Here is an 18912-nt window from a genome sequence, read left to right as displayed (position 1 = left end):
CTGTCCCCATCCCGCTGTCCCCCTGTCCCAATGGCTCTATCCCTGTCCTCACGGCCCGCCCTTGTCCCCACGGCCAGTCCCGGTCCCCTCTGTCTGTCCCTGTCCCCCGGCCCATCCCGGGCCGCCGCCGTTCCCTCCCCCGGTCCCAGCTGACCCCGCCCCCGGCCACGCCCAATCACTAACCCCGCCCCCACGGCCCCGCCCCCGTGACGTAAATTTGGGGAAATGAACAAACAGCCCCAAAGCCGCCGTTCGCGGGGGCGTGGCCTCGGCGCCGCTCTCCGCCAATCACCGAGCAGAGCGGGGAGGGGGCGTGGCCAGCCCGCCTTCCTGCTCCGGCGGCGGCGGAGGTGGGTCAGGGGTCCCGGGGGGGACCGGGGGGGACATGGGCGGTTCTGGAGCCCGGGGGAGCCCGGGGGAGCCCGGGGGAGGGCGGCACAGGCAGGGGACCCCGCCTGGGGCACACAAAGCGTCCCTTGGAGGGCTGTCCCTCTGGGGCGGGGGATGTTCAAGGGCACCCATCCCGCTGGGGGTGCCCGGGGGGTGCCCGAGGGGCTCCATGGGGGTCCGGTCTAGGGGGGCCTCTGAGGAGGGGCCTGGGGTGGTGCACAAGGGGTGCTGGGGGCCCTGCTGTGGGCGATCTGTGCGTGTGCCCCCCGCCCCGGGTGGGGAACCCCCCTCGGCTCACCCCCTGCTCCCACCGCAGGACGCGGCTGCCGGTCCGCGGCCACCCCAGCGGCAGCGAGGGGACCCCCGGGAGCTGCCGGGGCTGAGGCAGAGCAGAGGGACCCCCGGGACCACCCAGAACCATAACAGAGGGACCCCCGGGAGCTGCCGGGGCTGAGGCAGAGCAGAGGGACCCCCGGGACCACCCAGAACCATAACAGAGGGACCCCCGGGAGCAGCCGGGGCTGAGGCAGAGCAGAGAGACCCCCGGAGCAGCCAGGACCGAGCAGGAGCAGAGGGACCCCCGGGACCACCCAGAACCATAACAGAGGGACCCCCGGGAGCAGCCGGGGCTGAACCAAAGCAGAGAGACCCCCGGAGCAGCCAGGACCGAGCAGGAGGAGAGGGACCCCCGGGACCACCCAGAACCATAACAGAGGGACCCCCAGGAGCAGCCGGGGCTGAACCAAAGCAGAGACCCCCGGAGCAGCCAGGACCGAGCAGGAGCAGAGGGACCCCCGGAGCAGCCAGGACCGAGCAGGAGCAGAGGGACCCCCGGAGCAGCCAGGACCGAGCAGGAGCAGAGGGACCCCCGGGACCACCCAGGACCGAGCAGGAGCAGAGGGACCCCCGGGTCCTGTGCTGCAGGCAGGTACGTGGGGTGCAGAAGTGCCCACCCGGCACACGCGGGTGTTTCTCGTCCTCCGGTCCTGCCGTGGCCGGGGGCTCCTCGGGACGCCCCTGACCCGCTGTCCCCCCAGCATGGCGCAGTGGCAGGAGGTGCAGAGCTTGGCCAACACTTACCTGGAGCAGGTGCACCAGCTGTACGCGGGCTCGGCGCTGCCCATGGCCGTGCGGCAGTCCTTGGCCGCCTGGATCGAGAGCCAGAACTGGTAACGGGGGGAGATCCGGGGCTGGGGGTGGCACCGGGGGGCCCGGGCAGGGCCGTGCCCGCGCTGAGCCCGGGCTGCCGCAGGCGCCAGGCGGCGGAGCCGCTCTGCTCGCACGCCCGGATGCTGTTCCACTCCTTACTGGTGCTACTGGGCGAGCGCCTGGGCAGCCTGGGCTCGGACCGCGAGGATTTCATGCTGAAGCACAACCTGCGCAAGGCCCACCGCGACCTCCAGGTGCGCTTCAGGGCGGGGGGAGTGCGATGGGGAGGGGTCTCCGCGCCGCGCTGACCCCCCCAAGCCCTCCGCAGGCCGAGTTCGAGGAGAAGCCGGAGAGATTCGCCAACCTGGTGGCCAACCTGCTGCAGGAGGAGCGGCGGATCCTGCGCCTGGGGCAGGCGGGGGGGCAGGTAGGGCAGGGCTGTGTCCCCCCCACGCACGCCGGGGGTCCCGCGGCCGCTCCCACACCCCGTGTCTCCCTCCCCAGGGGGGTTCGGCCCCCGCGCCCAGCCCAGCCCCAGAGAGCGGCCGGGAGCAGCAGATCCAGCAGCGCTTGGGCGACTTCCACAGGGCCCTGCAGGTAACCCCTCCGGCCCCCGCGACCCCCGCCCAGCCCCCCCGGGGGCTGCCCGGCCGCTCCTGACCCCGCTGTGCTCGCAGGAAGCCGATCGAGCCTTCAGGCACCTGGAGGATTTGCAGGATGCCTTTGATTTCTGCTACAAGGTGCACTACCAGCCAGGTGAGCCCCACGCCGGGGAGATGGGGGGTGGGCACTGCCCCGAGCCCCCCGAAACCCTGAGCCCTCTCCCCTGCCCGCAGGTGGGGAGAGGAACGGGGACCCCGAGTACATCCAGGAGCTCCAATCCCTCCAGGACAAACTGCAGAACCTGGACCGCCAGCGGCGGGTGAGGGGGGCTCGGGGTGGCCGGGCTGGGTTTGGCGGGGGCCGTGCCCACCCTGAGCACCCCATTCAGAGCCACATCTGCCCCCAGGAGGTGCTGGCTCAGATGCAGCAGCTCTTGGGGCGCAGCGAGACCCTGCAGGAGCTGCTGCAGCAGGAGTTGGGGGCCTGGCGGGCGCGCCAGCAGCGCCTGTGCCTGGGCGGCCCCGGCGATGCCAACCTGCGCCCGCTGGAGACCTGGTAGGGCCGGGGGGCTCGGGGGGCTCGGGGGGCTGCAGCCGGACCCCTCTGAGCTCCCTGACCCCCGCAGGTTCACGGAGCTGGGCCAGGGGCTGTTCCAGCTGCGGCAGCTGCTGCGGGCGCTGGGCGACCTGCGACAAAAGGTGACCTACGCCAGGGACCCGCTGGTGGCAGAGACGCCCCTGCTGGAGCAGCGGCTGCAGGAGCAGCTGACGCACCTGCTGAAGAGGTGTGGGGTGGGGTCTGAGCGGCTGGAGCTGTGCCTGGAGGGTTCGAGGGTGGAGATCAGGAAAAAGTTCTTCCCCCGAGGGTGGTTGAGCGCTGGGGCAGCTCTCCAGGGAGTGGTGGCGGTCCCGTGGTTGTCAGAGCTCCGGGAGTGTTTGGACAACGCTCCCAGGCACGGGGTGGGATTTTGGGGTGTCTGTGAAGGGCCTGGAGCTGGGATCAAGGATCCTGGCGGGTCCCTTGCAGCTCTGGGTATTGTGTAATTCAGGAGGTCAGGGAGGGTCCGGGCAATGCTCTCGGGGATTTGGGGGAAACTTTGTGGTGTCCTGTGCTGGGCTGGACTTTGATCCTGATGGGTCCCTTCCAGCTCTGGATGATTCAAGAGGTCAGGGAGAGGTTGGACAATGCTCTCAGGTGTTGGGATTTAGGATTTTTGGGGGTGTCCTGGGACTCAAAGATTGTTGTGGGCCCCTTCCCACCTCAAGGAGCATTTGGAGAAGGCTCTCAGCGACAGGGTGGGATTTTGGGGTGTCTCCAGCGTGGAGCTGGGCTTTGTTCCCTGTAGGTCCCTTCCAACTCAGGATATTCCAGGGGTCAGGGAGAGTTTGGACAACGCTGTCAGGCCTCAATGCTCTCAGGTGTTGGGATTTGGGGACTGAGCAGATTTTGGGGTTGTCCTGTGCCAAGCCAGGAGCTGGAGATCATCCTGATGGGTCCCTTCCATCTCTGGGTATTCCACAGCTCAGGGGGTGTTTGGACATTGGTCAAACGTTGGGATTTAGGACAGGGCAGGTTTTGGGGTTGTCCTGTGTCAAGACAGGAGTTGGACTCGATGATCTTAGAGGTCTCTTCCAGCCTCATTATTCTGTGATTCTGCGTGATTCTGTGATCCAGATGGGTCCCTTCCATCTCTGGGTATTCCATAGTTCTATAGCTCAGGGGGTGTTTGGACATTGGTCAAATGTTGGGATTTAGGACAGGGCAGGTTTTGGGGTTGTCCTGTGCCAAGCCAGGAGCTGGAGATCATCCTGATGGGTCCCTTCCATCTCTGGATATTCTACAGCTCAGGAGATGTTTGGACATCACTCAAACATTGGGATTTAGGACTGGGGGGATTTTTGGGATTGTCCTGTGCCAGGCCAGGAGCTGGAGATCATTCTGAGGGGTCCCTTCCATCTCTGGGTATTCCACAGCTCAGGGGGTGTTTGGACACCGCTCAAACGTTGGGATTTAGGACTGGGGGGATTTTTGGGATTGTCTTGTGCCAGGCCAGGAGCTGGAGATCATCCTGATGGGTCCCTTCCATCTCTGGGTATTCCACAGCTGAGGAGATGTTTGGACATTACTCAAACATTGGGATTTAGGACTGGGCCGGTTTTGGGGTTCTCCTATGCCATGCCAGAAGTCGGACTCGATGATCCTGATGGGTCCCTTCCATCTCTGGGTATTCCACAGCTGAGGAGATGTTTGGACACCACTCAAACATTGGGATTTAGAACTGGGGGGATTTTTGGGGTTCTCCCATGCCAAGCCAGGAGCTGGAGATCATCCTGATGGGTCCCTTCCATCTCTGGATATTCCACAGCTCCGGAGATGTTTGGACACCGCTCAAACATTGGGATTTAGGACTGGGGGGATTTTTGGGGTTGTCCTGTGCCAGGCCAGGAGCTGGAGATCATTCTGATGGGTCCCTTCCATCTCTGGATATTCCGTAGCTCAGGAGATGTTTGGACATTACTCAAACATTGGGATTTAGGACTGGGAAGACTTTTGGGATTGTCTTGTGCCAGGCCAGGAGCTGGAGATCATCCTGATGGGTCCCTTTCCATCTCTGGGTATTCCACAGCTGAGGAGATGTTTGGACATCACTCAAACATTGGGATTTAGAACTGGGCTGGTTTTGGGTTTCTCCTGTGCCAGGCCAGGAGCTGGAGGTCATCTTGATGGGTCCTTTCCATCTCTGGGTATTCCACAGCTGAGGAGATGTTTGGACACCACTCAAACATTGGGATTTAGGACTGGGCAGGTTTTGGGGTTGTCCTGTGCCAGGCCAGAAGTCGGACTCGATGATCCTGATGGGTCCTTTCCATCTCTGGGTATTCCATAGCTCAGGAGATGTTTGGACACCGCTCAAAAATTGGGATTTAGGACTGGGGGGATTTTTGGGATTGTCCTGTGCCAGGCCAGGAGCTGGAGATCATCCTGATGGGTCCCTTCCATCTCTGGGTATTCCACAGCTCAGGAGATGTTTGGACACCGCTCAAACATTGGGATTTAGGACTGGGCTGGTTTTGGGGTTCTCCTGTGCCATGCCAGAAGTCGGACTCAATGATCCTGATGGGTCCCTTCCATCTCTGGGTATTCCACAGCTCAGGGGGTGTTTGGACACCGCTCAAACATTGGGATTTAGGACTGGGGGGATTTTTGGGGTTCTCCCATGCCAAGCCAGGAGCTGGAGATCATCCTGATGGGTCCCTTCCATCTCTGGGTATTCCACAGCTCAGGAGATGTTTGGACACTGCTCAAACATTGGGATTTAGGACTGGGGGGATTTTTGGGGTTGTCCTGTGCCAGGCCAGGAATTAAACCTGCCTGCCCCTCCTGGCTTCCCTCCCGCTCGGGCGATTCCACGATTTTCAGAAGTGGGGGCACCGCCGGGGGCACGGTGGTGGTCTCGGCGCAGCCCTTACCTCCGCCGTTCTCCCCAGCGCCTTCGTGGTGGAGCAGCAGCCCAGCACGCCCAACGCCGGGAAGCGGCCGCTGGTGCTCCGCACCGCCGGCAAGTTCTCGAGCCGCGCCCGCCTGCTCGTGCGGCTGCACGACCGCAACCACCGCATGGAGGCCAAGATCCACATCGACAGGTGGGAGCGGCAGGGCCGGGGATACAGGGGCCTCCACTGGCCCCGAGAGCTGGAGAAATTCAGTTCTTCCCTCGATGGCGTTGAGTTTGAGTGCGTGAAATGGGGTTGTTGGATGGGAATCACGGAGATTCTTAAGTTATTTTATTTGGTAAATTCATTTATTGAATGGCTTCAATTAATTTATTTAATGGCTTCAATTTAATTTCTTAAATTAATTGATTTTATTTCATAAATTAATTTATTTAATTTCTTACATTAATTTAATTTCTTTAATTTAATTTCTAAAATTAATTTATTTAACGTCTTAAATTAATTTATTTAATGTCTTAAATTAATTTTTTAATGTCTTAAATTAATTTATTTTATTACATAAATTAATTTATTTAATTTCTTTAATTTAATTTCTTAAATTAATTTATTTTATTTCATAAATTAATTTATTTAATTTCTTAAATTAATTTATTTAATGTCTTAAATTAATTTATTTAATTTCTGAAATTATTTTATTTAATTTCTTAAATTCATTTATTTAATGTCTTAAATTAATTTATTTTATTACATAAATTAATTTATTTAATTTCTTTAATTTAATTTCTTAAATTAATTTATTTTATTTCATAAATTAAATTATTTAATTTCTTAAATTCATTTATTTAATGTCTTCAATTAATTTATTTAATTTCTGAAATTATTTAATGTCTTAAATTAATTTATTTAATGTTTTAAATTAATTTATTTTATTTCATAAATTAATTAATTTAATTTCTTTAATTTAATTTCTTAAATTAATTTATTTTATTTCTTCAATTAATTTATTTAATGTCTTAAATTAATTTATTTAATGTCTTAAATTAATTTCTTAAATTAATTTATTTAATGTCTTAAATTAATTTATTTAATTTCTTAAATTAATTTATTTAATGTCTTAATTTAATTTATTTAATGTCTTCAATTAATTTATTTAATTTCTTTAATTTAATTTCTTAAATTAATTTATTTTATTTCTTAAATTAATTTATTTTATTTCATAAATTAATTTATTTAATTTCTTTAATTTATTTAATTTCTTAATTTATTTAATGTCTTAAATTAATTCATTTAATTTATTGGATTGAATTATTTGATTTATTGAATTATTTGGTTTATTGAATTAAATTCTTTGGTTTCTTAAATTGAATTATTGAATTTACGGAATCGAATTATTTAATTTGCTGAATCGAATTATTTAATTTACTGAATTGAATTATTTAATTTATTGACTGGAATTATTTAATTCATTAAATAGAATTATCTGATTTATTGAATTAAATTATCTAATTTATTGAATTAAATTATTTGATGTATTCAATTGAATTATTTGATTTATTGAATTATTTGATGTATTGAATTAAATTATTTAGTTTCTTGAATTGAATTATTTAATATATTAAATCGAATCATTTGATTTATTGAATTAAATTATTTGTTTTAGTAAATTGAATAATTTTTAAATCGAATTATTTAATTTCTTAAATTAATTTCTTTAATTTATTGAATCGAATTATTTGATTTATTGAATTAAATTATTTGATTTATTGAATTGAATAATTTTTAAATTGAATTATTTAATTTCTTAAATTAATTTCTTTAATGTATTGAATCAAATTATTTGATTTATTGAATTAAATTATTTGATTTATCAAACTGAATTATTTAATTTATTGAATTAAATTATTTAATTTCTTTAATTGATTTAATTTATTGAATTGAATTATTTAATTTCTTAAATTAAATTATTTAATTTATTGAATTATATTATTTAATTTTTTTAATTAAATGATTTATTTTCTTAAATTATTTTATTTTATTAAATTATTTGATTTATTACATTAAATAATATTTATGGAGAATGATGGTATCTAATTTTTGCAATTTTTAATTTGTTACATTAATGTAAAAATGAAATATGCGCACATAAAACAAATAACGCCATAAACTTGTGTTTGCTGTAGTTGTAAATAAAAATATCCCTTAAGTGAGGAGGAAAATATATTGGAAAAATTAATAAAAAAATGTATAGCGTAGTAATGCAGTGACATAATTATATAGAATAAACGAAGGATTTAGATTTTAGAACAGATTTAGATAAATATAAGTATGAATATAAATTTAAATTTAAATATAAATATAAATATAAATATAAATATAAATATAAGTAAGTATAAATATAAATATAAATATAAATATAAATATAAATATAAATAAAACTATAAATAAAATATAAATATATATAAGTATAAATAGAATATAAATATATAATATAACATAAATAAATTATAAATATATAATATAATATAATATAATATAATATAATATAATATAATATAAATATAATAAAAATATAAATTTAATGTTAATGTTTGTTAATGTTAATGTTAAATATAAATATAATAATAAGAACCTACAACCATCTTAAACCCTAAGCAACCCTTTACTATCTTATAAATCTCACAAAATTAAAATTAATTTAATTAATTAATTAAATTGTATTCATTCAATTATATTCATTAAATCAATAAATACATTAATTATTAAATTAAATTCATTAAATTCAGTAAATTCATTAAATACATTTAATTATATTCATTAAATTAATTAAATTATATTCATTACATTAATAAATAAATTAAATTAAATTAATTAAATTATATTCATTAAAATAATAAACTTAATAAAATTAATTAACTTAATTAAATTAATTAAGTTAATAATATTGATTAAATTACTTAAATTAATTAAATTATATTCATTAAATTAATTATTTTATATTCATAAAATTAATAAAATTAATAAAATTAATACAATTAATACAATTAATTAAATTATATTAAGTAAATTATTTAAATTACTTAAATTATATTCATTAAATTAATTATATTATATGAATAAAATTAATACAATTAATACAATTAATACAATTAATACAATTAATACAATTAATTAAATTATATTAAGAAAATTAATTAAATTACTTAAATTATATTCATTAAATTAATTATATTATATTAATAAAATTAATACAATTAATACAATTAATACAATTAATACAATTAATACAATTAGTTATATTAAGTAAATTACTTAAATTACTTAAATTATATTCATTAAATTAATTATATTAAATTATATTCATTAAATTAATAAATTAATTAAATTATATTCATTAAATTAATTCTATTAAATTATATTCATTAAATTAATTTTAAAAATAAATTAAATTAATAAAATAAAATAAAATAAAATTAATTAATTAAATTAATTAAATTAGTAACATTAATAAAATTAATTACATTAATTAAATTAATTATATTCATTAAATTAATTAAATAAATTAAATTAAATTAAATTAATAAAATTATATTAAATAAATTAAATAAATTAAATTAAATTAATAAAATTAAATAGAATCAATTAAATTAATTAAATTAATAAAATTAAATCAAATAAATTAATTAAATTAATAAAATTAATAAAATTAAATCAAATAAATAAATAAATAAAATAAAATTAATAGTATTAATACCATTAATTGCATTAATTAGACAATCTCCATGCAGTCAATCCGTGCGTTCACTGAACTGCAGTGACCCTGCAGTGATTTATCCTGCAGAGCACAGGTGGCTCCCGCGCGGTGTCGATCCCGTCGCTGTCCCTGCCGCAGCCGCAGCCGCAGCCGCAGCCGCAGGGACCCCCCGCGCCCCCCGGCCCCGGGGGTCCCCCGGCCCTGACCCCCCCTTGTCTCTTGCAGGGACCCGCCCAACATCCGAGGGTGAGAGCCGCGAGAGCGCCGGGGGCCGAGACCCCCCGGGGGTCCTGACCCCCCCCCGCACAGCCTCTGAGGGGTGACCTGAGCCCCCCGCCATCCTTGGGGTGCGGGGTCCTGACCCCCCCCTGTCATCCTTGGGTGGGTGGGGGGTCCTGACCCCCCCTGCCATCCTTGGGGTGTTCAAACCCCCCCTCTCTGCCATCCCTGGGGGGGTCCTGAACCCCCCCTGCCATCCTTGGGGTGCGGGGTCCTGACCCCCCCCCCCGCCATCCTTGGGGTATGGGGGGTCCTGACCCCCCCCTGCCATCCTTGGGGTCGGGAGTGGGGGGTCCTGACCCCCCCTGCCATCCTTGGGGGGGGTCCCGACCCCTCCCTGCCATCCCTGGGGGGGTCCTGACCCCCCCCCCCGCCATCCTTGGGGTGTGGGGAGGGGTCCTGACCCCCCCCCGCCATCCTTGGGGTGGGGGGTCCTGACCCCCCCTGCCATCCTTGGGGTATTCAAACCCCCCTCCCTGCCATCCTTGGGGTGCGGGGTCCTGAGCCCCCCCACCATCCTTGGGGTTGGGGGTCCTGACCCCCCCTGCCATCCTTGGGGTCTGGGGGGGGGTCCTGACCCCCCCCTGCCATCCTTGGGGTTGGGGGTCCTGACCCCCCCCCTGCCATCCTTGGGGTGCAGGGTCCTGACCCCCCCCCTGCCATACTTGGGGTGTGGGGGGGTCCTGAGCCCCCCTGCCATCCTTGGGGTGTGTGGGGGGTCCTGAACCCCCCTGCCATCCTTCGGGGGGGTCCCGACCCCTCCCTGCCATCCCTGGGGGGGTCCTGACCCCCCCTGCCATCCTTGGGGTGTTCAAACCCCCCCCTCCCTGCCATCCCTGGGGGGGGTCCTGACCCCCCCTGCCATCCTTGGGGTGGGTGGGGGGTCCTGACCCCCCCCTGCCATTTTTGGGGTGGGGGGTCCTGACCCCCCCCCCCGCCATCCTTGGGGTGTGGGGAGGGGTCCTGACCCCCCCCCCCCCGCCATCCTTGGGGTGTGGGGAGGGGTCCTGACCCCCCCCCCCCGCCATCCTTGGGGTGTGGGGGGTCCTGACCCCCCCTGCCATCCTTGGGGTGTGGGGGGTCCTGACCCCCCCCCTGCCATTTTTGGGGTGGGGGGTCCTGACCCCCCCCTGCCATCCTTGGGGTCGGGAGTGGGGGGTCCTGACCCCCCCCTGCCATCCTTGGGGTGGGTGGGGGGTCCTGACCCCCCCCCGCCATCCTTGGGGTGGGGGGTCCTGACCCCCCCTGCCATCCTTGGGGTATTCAAACCCCCCCTCCCTGCCTCCTTGGGGTGGGTGGGGGGTCCTGACCCCCCCTGCCATCCTTGGGGGGGTCCTGAACCCCCCCTGCCATCCTTGGGGTGTCGGGGGGTTCCTGACCCCCCCTGCCATCCTTGGGGTGTTCAAACCCCCCCTCTCTGCCATCCCTGGGGGGGTCCTGAACCCCCCCTGCCATCCTTGGGGTGGGGGGTCCTGACCCCCCCCGCCATCCTTGGGGTGCGGGGTCCTGAACCCCCCCGCCATCCTTGGGGTGGGGGGTGGGGGGTCCTGACCCCCCCCTGCCATCCTTGGGGTGTGGGGGGGTCCTGACCCCCCCCTGCCATCCTTGGGGTGTTCAAACCCCCCCTCCCTGCCTCCTTGGGGTGGGTGGGGGGTCCTGACCCCCCCTGCCATCCTTGGGGTGGGTGGGGGGTCCTGACCCCCCCTGCCATCCTTGGGGGGGGTCCCGACCCCTCCCTGCCATCCCTGGGGGGGTCCTGACCCCCCCCTGCCATCCTTGCGGTGCGGGGTCCTGACCCCCCCTGCCATCCTTGGGGCTGGGGGATCCTGACCCCCCCCCGCCATCCTTGGGGTGTGGGGGGGTCCTGACCCCCCCCTGCCATCCTTGGGGTGTGGGTGGGGGGAGTCCTGAACCCCCCCCGCCTTCCCTGGGGGGGTCCCGACCCCTCCCTGCCATCCCTGGGGGTCCAGACCCCCTCCCCCGCCCCCGTTCCTGGGGGTGTCCAGACCCCCCCCCGCCATCCCTGCCTGAACCCCCCCTGCCACCCCTGGGGGCGTCCTAAAACCCCCCCTGCCATCCCTGGGGGTCCAGACCCCTCCCTGCCATTATTGGGGGGGGGTCCTGAACCCCTCCTGCCATCCCTGGGGGTCCGGACCCCTCCCTGCCATTATTGGGGGGGGGGGTCCTGAACCCCTCCTGCCATCCCTGGGGGTCCGGACCCCTCCCTGCCATTATTGGGGGGGGGGGTCCTGAACCCCTCCTGCCATCCCTGGGGGGGTCCCAACCCCCATCTGCCTTCCCTGGGGGGGGGTCCCAACCCCTCCCTGCCATCCCTGGGGGTCCAGACCCCTCCCTGCCATTATTGGGGGGGTCCTGAACCCCTCCCTGCCATCCCTGGGGGGGGGTCCCAACCCCTCCCTGCCATCCCTGGGGTGGGGTCCCAAAGGTCAGCATCCCCCAGGGGTCCCAACCACCCCCCGCGGGGGTCCCCCCCCCCCCCCCCCCCGACCCCCCACCCACAGCTGGGCTATGTCCCCTCCTGGCAGGGGGGGGGGTCCTTACCCCCACCCACAGCCCCCTCCCCACGGGGGTCCTGGCCCCCCCCCCACGTGCCCTTCCCGGGGGTCGCGGCCCCCTCCCATCTCCCGCCTGTGCCCCGCAGGTTCCGCAGGTTCAACATCCTGACATCGAGCAGCAAAACGCTCCTGGCCGGGGACAGTCCCCAGGAGGGGCTGGTCTGCGACTTCCAGTACCTCGTAGGGACCCCCCCCAGACCCCCAGATCCCCCCCCCCCCGGGGCGGGGAGCAGGGTGAGGACCCCGCCCTGGGCTGACTCTGCCGTCCCCACAGACGCTGAAGGAGCAGAAGGACAGCAGGGCTGGCAAGGGCAAAGGCACCAGCGGCGAGGTGGGCACGGTGGGCACGGCGTGGGGCCGGGGGGGGCTGCAGGGGGGTCGGGGGGCCGCAGGGGGGCCCGGGCCGGGCGGTGACCGCGGTGCCACCTCCCCGCAGGGTCCCCTGGTCGTGACAGAGGAGCTGCACCTCATCACCTTCACGCTGGCTTACGCCTACTGCGGGCTGGAGCTGGAGCTGGAGGTGAGGGCTGGGGGTGCTGGGGGGCTTGGGGACGCCGGGGAGGGGGGCTGGGGACAGCCAGCCTGACCCCTGTCCCCTCCCCAGACCACCACGCTGCCCTTTGTGGTCATCTCCAACAACAACCAGTTCTCCAGCGCCTGGGCCTCCATCCTCTGGTTCAACATGCTCAGCTCTGACCCCAAGGCGAGCCCTGTGTCCCCCCTCCAGCCCTGCCACCCCCTGCCTCGTGTCCCCCTGTGCTGCTCCCTGTCCCATCCCTAGCCCTGCCCCTCGCCCAGTCTCTGTCCTGGTGTCCTGTCCCGGGTCCCTGGTCCTGGTTGTCCCCTGTCCCCAATTCCGGGCCCGGTCCCTGCCCCATCCCAGGCGTGGATCTCTGTCCCCTGGTCCCAGTGCCCTGCCCTGCTTCGTGTCCTTGTCCTTGGTCCTTGTCCCCTGCCCTGGTGCATGTCCCCATCCCTTGAACCCTGTCCTCTGCCACTTATCCCCATCCCCTGTCCCTGTCCCGTCCCCTGGTCCCTGTCCCCTGCCACTTATCCCCATCCCCTGGTCCCTGTCCCGTCCCCTGGTCCCTGTTCCATCCCTGGTCCCTGTCCCCTGCCACTTATCCCCATCCCCTGGTCCCTGTCCCGTCCCCTGGTCCCTGTTCCATCCCCTGGTCCCTGTCCCCTGCCACTTATCCCCATCCCCTGGTCCCTGTCCTGTCCCCTGGTCCCTGTCCTCTGCCACTTATCCCCATCCCCTGGTCCCTGTCCTCTGCCACTTATCCCCATCCCCTGGTCCCTGTCCTCTGCCACTTATCCCCATCCCCTGGTCCCTGTCCTCTGCCACTTATCCCCATCCCGTGGTCCCTGTCCCATCCCCTGGTCCCTGTCCTCTGCCACTTATCCCCATCCCCTCGTCCCTGTCCTGTCCCTTGGTCCCTGTCCTGTCCCCTGGTCCCTGTCCCGTCCCCTGGTCCCTGTCCTCTGCCACTTATCCCCGTCCCCTGGTCCCTGTCCTGTCCCAGGCGTGGATCTCTGTCCCCTGGTCCCAGTGCCCTGCCCTGCTTCATGTCCTTGTCCTTGGTCCTTGTCCCATCCCCTGCTTCAATGCCTGTCCTTGGTCCCTGTCCCCTGCCCTGGTGCATGTCCCCATCCCTTGAACCCTGTCCTCTGCCACTTATCCCCATCCCCTGGTCCCTGTCCCGTCCCCTGGTCCCTGTCCCATCCCCTGGTCCCTGTCCCCTGCCACTTATCCCCATCCCCTGGTCCCTGTCCCCTGCCACTTATCCCCGTCCCCTGGTCCCTGTCCCGTCCCCCTGGGTCCCTGTCCTCCTGTCTGATCCCTGTCCCCTGCTCCAGTGCATGTGCCCCCTTCCCCATGTCCTCCTTCCCTGCCCATGTCCCCCTCCCATCCTCTGCCCGTGTCCCTGTCCCCACCATGTCCCCCTCCCCTGCTCCAGTGCATGTCCCCATCCCTTCCTGCTGTCCCCGTCCCCTCCTGCTGTCCCCATCCCTCCCCATGTCCCCGGCCCCGCTCACACCCGTGTCCCCCCGTGTCCCCCGTGTCCCCCAGGCCCAGCAGTTCTTCTCGTCACCGCCGCCAGCCCCGTGGCCCCGGCTGGCCGAGGTGCTGAGCTGGCAGTTCCAGAGCGTGGCTGAGCGGGGGCTCAGCCGGGACAACCTCCTGATGCTGGCCAAGAAACTCTTGGGTAAGGCCGGGGACACAGGGGGACATGGGGGGACACGGGGGACACCGTGGGACATGGCTGCACTGCCCTCCCTCACCCTGCTCTCACCCCAAGGCTCGAAGCCGTCACCGGACAGCACCGTGGCCTGGCCCAAGTTCTCAAAGGTCAGTAGGTCCTGTCCCCTCTGTCCCCATGGCCCCATGGTCCTGTCCCCTCTGTCCCCATGCCCGCATGGCCCCATGGTCCTGTCCCCTCTGTCCCCTCTGTCCCCATGGTCCTGTCCCCTCTGTCCTCTCTGTCCCCATGCCCCCATGGTCCTGTCCCCTCTGTCCCCATGCCCCCATGGCCCTGTCCCCTCTGTCCCCATGCCCCCATGGTCCTGTCCACTCTGTCCCCATGCCCCCATGGTCCTGTCCCCTCTGTCCCCTCTGTCCCCATGCCCCCATGGTCCTGTCCCCTCTGTCCCCATGCCCCCATGGTCCTGTCCCCTCTGTCCACTCTGTCCCCATGCCCCCATGGTCCTGTCCACTCTGTCCCCATGCCCCCATGGTCCTGTCCCCTCTGTCCCCTCTGTCCCCATGCCCCCATGGCCCTGTCCCCTCTGTCCCCATGCCCCCATGGTCCTGTCCACTCTGTCCCCATGGCCCCATGGTCCTGTCCCCTCTGTCCCCTCTGTCCCCATGCCCCCATGGTCCTGTCCCCTCTGTCCCCATGCCCCCGTCCCCCCTGTGGCCCTGTCTCCTGGTCTCCCCATGGCCCTGCTCCTCTTGTCCCTCAATGGCCCTGTCCCTTCATGGCCCCATCCACCCCTAGCCCTGTCCCAGCTGTCCCCCCATGGCCCTGTCCCACCAGGGCCCTGTCCCCCAGTCCCCCTGTGCCCTGTCCTGTCATCCCCCATGGCCCTGTCCCTGTCCCCCTTGTCCCTCCATGGCCCTGTCCCCTCAGGGTACTTTCCCACAGTCTTCTGTGGCCTCATCCTCCATGTCCCCCTGTCCCCCCCTGTCCCCCCATGTCCCGCCTGTCCCTCCATGTCCCTCCCTGTCCCTCCCTGTCCCTCCCTGTCCCCCCATGTCCCCCCATGTCCCCCCCTGTCCCGCCTGTCCCTCCCTGTCCCCCATGTCCCCCCATGTCCCCCCATGTCCCTCCCTGTCCCCCCATGTCCCCCCATGTCCCCCCATGTCCCTCCATGTCCCTCCTGTCCCTCCCTTTCTCCCCATGTCCCCCATGTCCCCCCTGTCCCCCCATGTCCCCCCTGTCCCTCCCTGTCCCCCCATGTCCCCCCGTCCCCCCTGTCCCTCCCTCTCCCCCCATGTCCCGCCTGTCCCTCCATGTCCCCCATGTCCCTCCCTGTCCCCCCCTGTCCCCATGTCCCCTCTGTCCCCCCATGTCCCCCCCATCCCCCCATGTCCCCCATGTCCCTCCCTGTCCCTCCCTGTCCCCCCATGTCCCCATGTCCCCCATGTCCCCCCATCCCCCCATGTCCCCCATGTCCCCCCTGTCCCTCCCTGTCCCCCCATGTCCCCATGTCCCCTCTCCCACAGGATGGAGGTGCCAGTTTCTCCTTCTGGGCCTGGCTGGACGGGATCCTGGGGCTGCTCCAGGAGCACCTCAAGCAGCTCTGGAAGAACGGGTAGGAGCGGGGCTGGGGGGAGGCTGGGGAGGGGGCTGGGGGTGCCACAGGGGCTGACGGTGCCTCCCCCAGACTCATCCTGGGCTTCGTGAGCCGCAAGCAGGAGGAGAAACTGCTCAAGAGCAAGCGGACGGGGACGTTCCTGCTGCGCTTCAGCGAGAGCGTCCTCGGCGGCGTCACCTTCACGTGGGTGGAGCACCACGAGACAGGTGAGTGACCCCCCCAGGACCCCCCCTGGGAGCCCGGGGTGCAGCCCCTGGCTGTGCTGGCCAGCAGTGGAGCAGCGAAAGCCTCTGGAGAGATGGGATTTCCCAAGTCCATGGAGGGGCTTGTCACGCCTGGCTGTGGTGTGCCGGGGCAGACTGGCTGTGCCGGCAGGCGTTGTCCTGGGGGATTACACGAGGACACCCTGGAGGTTCAGATCCTTTGAGAAGGTCGGTGCCTTGCTGAGAGGCAAAGAAGAGAAACCTCGCTCCCATGAAGTTTAGCAAGCAAGAGGATAAATTCAGATTTCGCTTAAAAATGGACGGGAATGGTCAACCTGAACTCCCATCTCCAGCACGGCTTTCTGTGGGACACGGTGTCGCCCCTCCAGCTGACCCCCCCTGTCCCCCCTGCAGGGCCCCCCACTTTCCACGCCGTGGAACCCTACACGGCCTCGGAGCTGGTGTCGCTGGCGCTGCCCGACATCATCCGCGACTACCACATGAGCATGGAGGAGAAGAATCCAGAAAACCCCCTCAAGTTCCTGTACCCCAACACCGCCCGGGACGAGGCTTTCGGGCCCTTCTACAGCCAGAGGCTGGAGGGTACGGCCTGGCATAGCCTGGCACGGCCTGGGACTGAGCCAGGGCAGCACCTGCCACCCCCCTGACCCCCCCTTTGTCCCCAGGGAACCTGAGCGAGTCACAGAAATACCTGAACCGGCGCCTCATCCGCGTGTCCTCCAGGTGAGGGGCTGTGGGGACACCTCCGGGAGCCTGTGGGGTCCCTGACCCCAATCCCTGACCTCGATCCCTGACCCTAACCCCGATCCCCGACCTTGATCCCTGACCCTGACCCCTGATCCCCATCCCTGACCCCAATCCCTGATCCTTGACCCCAATCCCTGATCCTTGACCCCAATCCCCAATCCCTGACCCCAATCCCCAGTCCCCAATCCCTGACCCCAATTCCCAATCTCTGATCCCAATCCCTGACCCTGATCCCCAATCCCTGACCCTGATCCCTGATCCCTGACCCCAATCCCCGATCCCTGACCCCGATCCTTGACCCCGATCCCCGATCCTTGACCCCAATCCCCAGTCCCCAATCCCTGACCCCAATTCCCAATCTCTGACCCCAATCCCCAATCCCTGATCCCCAATCCCTGACCCCGATCCCTGACCCTGACCCTGATCCTTGACCCCAATCCCCGATCCCTGACCCTGACCCCAGTCCCTGACCCCAATCCCCGATCCCTGACCCCGTTGTCTCTCCCTCCAGGCCGCCCAACAAGCGGCAGACAGAAGAGGAGTTGTCGGTGGCCACGGAGGACCTGGAGATGCTGCAGCTGCAGCCCCGAGGGCAGGGGACACAGCAGGCTGGTGGCCTGGCATTGCCACAGCCCCCGAGCTTGGGGACACCGCAGGTCACCCCTGGGAACTTGGGGACCCCTCAGGGGGTGGCCACGAGCCCAGGGACACTGCAGGTCACCCCTGGGCACCTGGGGACACCACAGGTGATGGCCACGAGCCCAGGGATGCTGCAGGTCACCCCTGGGCACCTGGGGACATCACAGGTGATGGCCACGAGCCCAGGGACGCTGCAGGTCACCCCTGGGCACCTGGGGACATCACAGGTGATGGCCACGAGCCCAGGGACGCTGCAGGTCACCCCTGGGCACCTGGGGACATCACAGGTGATGGCCACGAGCCCAGGGGCGCTGCAGGTCACCCCTGGGCACCCGGGGACACCACAGGTGATGGCCACGAGCCCGAGGACCCTGCAGCCCACGGGCTTGGGGATGCTGCAACCGCAGCCCCAAAGCCTGGAGCCACCAGAGGTGCCATCAGGGGTCCCCAACATCCAGGGGACACTGCAAGTGGCACCAGGGGCTGTGGGGACCTTGCAGGTGCTGCCTGGGGGGCTGCGGGTGCTGCAGGTGGGCTCAGGGGACTTGGGGACACTGCAGGTGCTGCCGGGGGAGCCGGGGACAGCGGCTGTGAACTTGGGGACGCTGCAGCCGGGGGCTGCGGAGCCACCGCGGGTCCCCGAGGAGCAGGGGACACTGCCACCGGAGCTGAGGGACCTGGAGCTGCTGCCGGGGGGCCAGGACATGCAGGAGCTGCTGCAGTCGCTGGAGGGGTTGGAGCCAGGCTTGGGGACACTGGGAGCGGCCGAGCTGATGCCAGACGAGGTGCCAGCCTTGGAGGAGAGTTTGCAGCTGAGCCCCGGTGAGTGTCGGGGCTGGGGAGGGGACAGAGATGTCCCCCTGGGCATGCCCTGTGCCCCTGGGCTCTGCTCTGTCCCCTGGGCACTGAGTTGTCCCCTGGGCACTGCTCCGTCCCCCTGGGCACTGAGCTGTCCCCTGGGCACTGCCCTGTCCCCACCGCAGGCAGCGCCGCGCTCCTGGACCAGCACGACCCGTTCCTGCCGCAGCCCGAGGAGTCGGTCCTGCCCGTCGTGCCCTCCCTCTTCACCGACTTCCCCCCGCTCCACATCGACGCCAGCGACTTCCAGTGACCCCTCCCCGGTCCCTTCCCTTCCAGGGACCCCTCCCCGGTCCCTTCCCTTCCAGGGACCCCTCCCCAGCCCTTTCCCTTCCAGGGTCCCCTCCGCACCCCCCTCGCTGTAAATAAACCCCTTTCCCCCCCGCCGCACGCAGGAGCCGCTCGCTCGTCTCCGTCGGACC

At 56.5% G+C, this 18912-nt stretch overlaps 1 protein-coding gene across 2 annotated transcripts; it reads left to right on the top strand.

Annotated features, from left to right (window-relative positions):
* The first annotated feature begins 1012 nt into the window (after positions 1-1012).
* STAT2 (signal transducer and activator of transcription 2) lies at positions 1013-18884 on the top strand. Of its 2 annotated transcripts, XM_068212546.1 has the most exons (24): positions 1013-1318; positions 1428-1559; positions 1643-1793; positions 1868-1966; positions 2044-2136; positions 2217-2295; positions 2376-2461; positions 2549-2697; positions 2768-2926; positions 5631-5783; positions 9571-9591; positions 12287-12380; positions 12475-12531; positions 12637-12720; positions 12805-12903; positions 14275-14410; positions 14504-14553; positions 15931-16019; positions 16092-16228; positions 16640-16828; positions 16912-16969; positions 17505-17769; positions 17800-18454; positions 18616-18884. In XM_068212546.1, the coding sequence occupies exons 2-24, from the start codon at positions 1429-1431 to the stop codon at positions 18741-18743; spliced, it is 3162 nt and encodes a 1053-aa protein (XP_068068647.1). In that variant the 5' UTR covers positions 1013-1318; position 1428; the 3' UTR covers positions 18744-18884. The 2 variants fall into 2 exon arrangements, with proteins under 2 accessions (XP_068068647.1, XP_068068646.1); XM_068212545.1 differs by having other exon boundaries at positions 17505-18454.
* Positions 18885-18912: the final 28 nt, after the last annotated feature.

This window comes from Anomalospiza imberbis, chromosome 22, assembly GCF_031753505.1.
Source record: "Anomalospiza imberbis isolate Cuckoo-Finch-1a 21T00152 chromosome 22, ASM3175350v1, whole genome shotgun sequence".
Taxonomy (NCBI): Eukaryota; Metazoa; Chordata; class Aves; order Passeriformes; family Viduidae; genus Anomalospiza; species Anomalospiza imberbis.
Note: the sequence above shows the minus strand (reverse complement) of the source record. Positions and strands in the feature narration are given on the sequence as shown.

Coding starts and splice junctions, on each gene's coding strand:
- STAT2 (XM_068212545.1), top strand. CDS start 1,429: ATGGCGCAGTGGCAGGAGGTGCAGAGCTTGGCCAACACTTACCTGGAG. Junction 1,794..1,867: donor AGGCCCACCGCGACCTCCAG/GTGCGCTTCAGG, acceptor AGCCCTCCGCAG/GCCGAGTTCGAGGAGAAGCC. Junction 12,532..12,636: donor GCAAAGGCACCAGCGGCGAG/GTGGGCACGGTG, acceptor ACCTCCCCGCAG/GGTCCCCTGGTCGTGACAGA.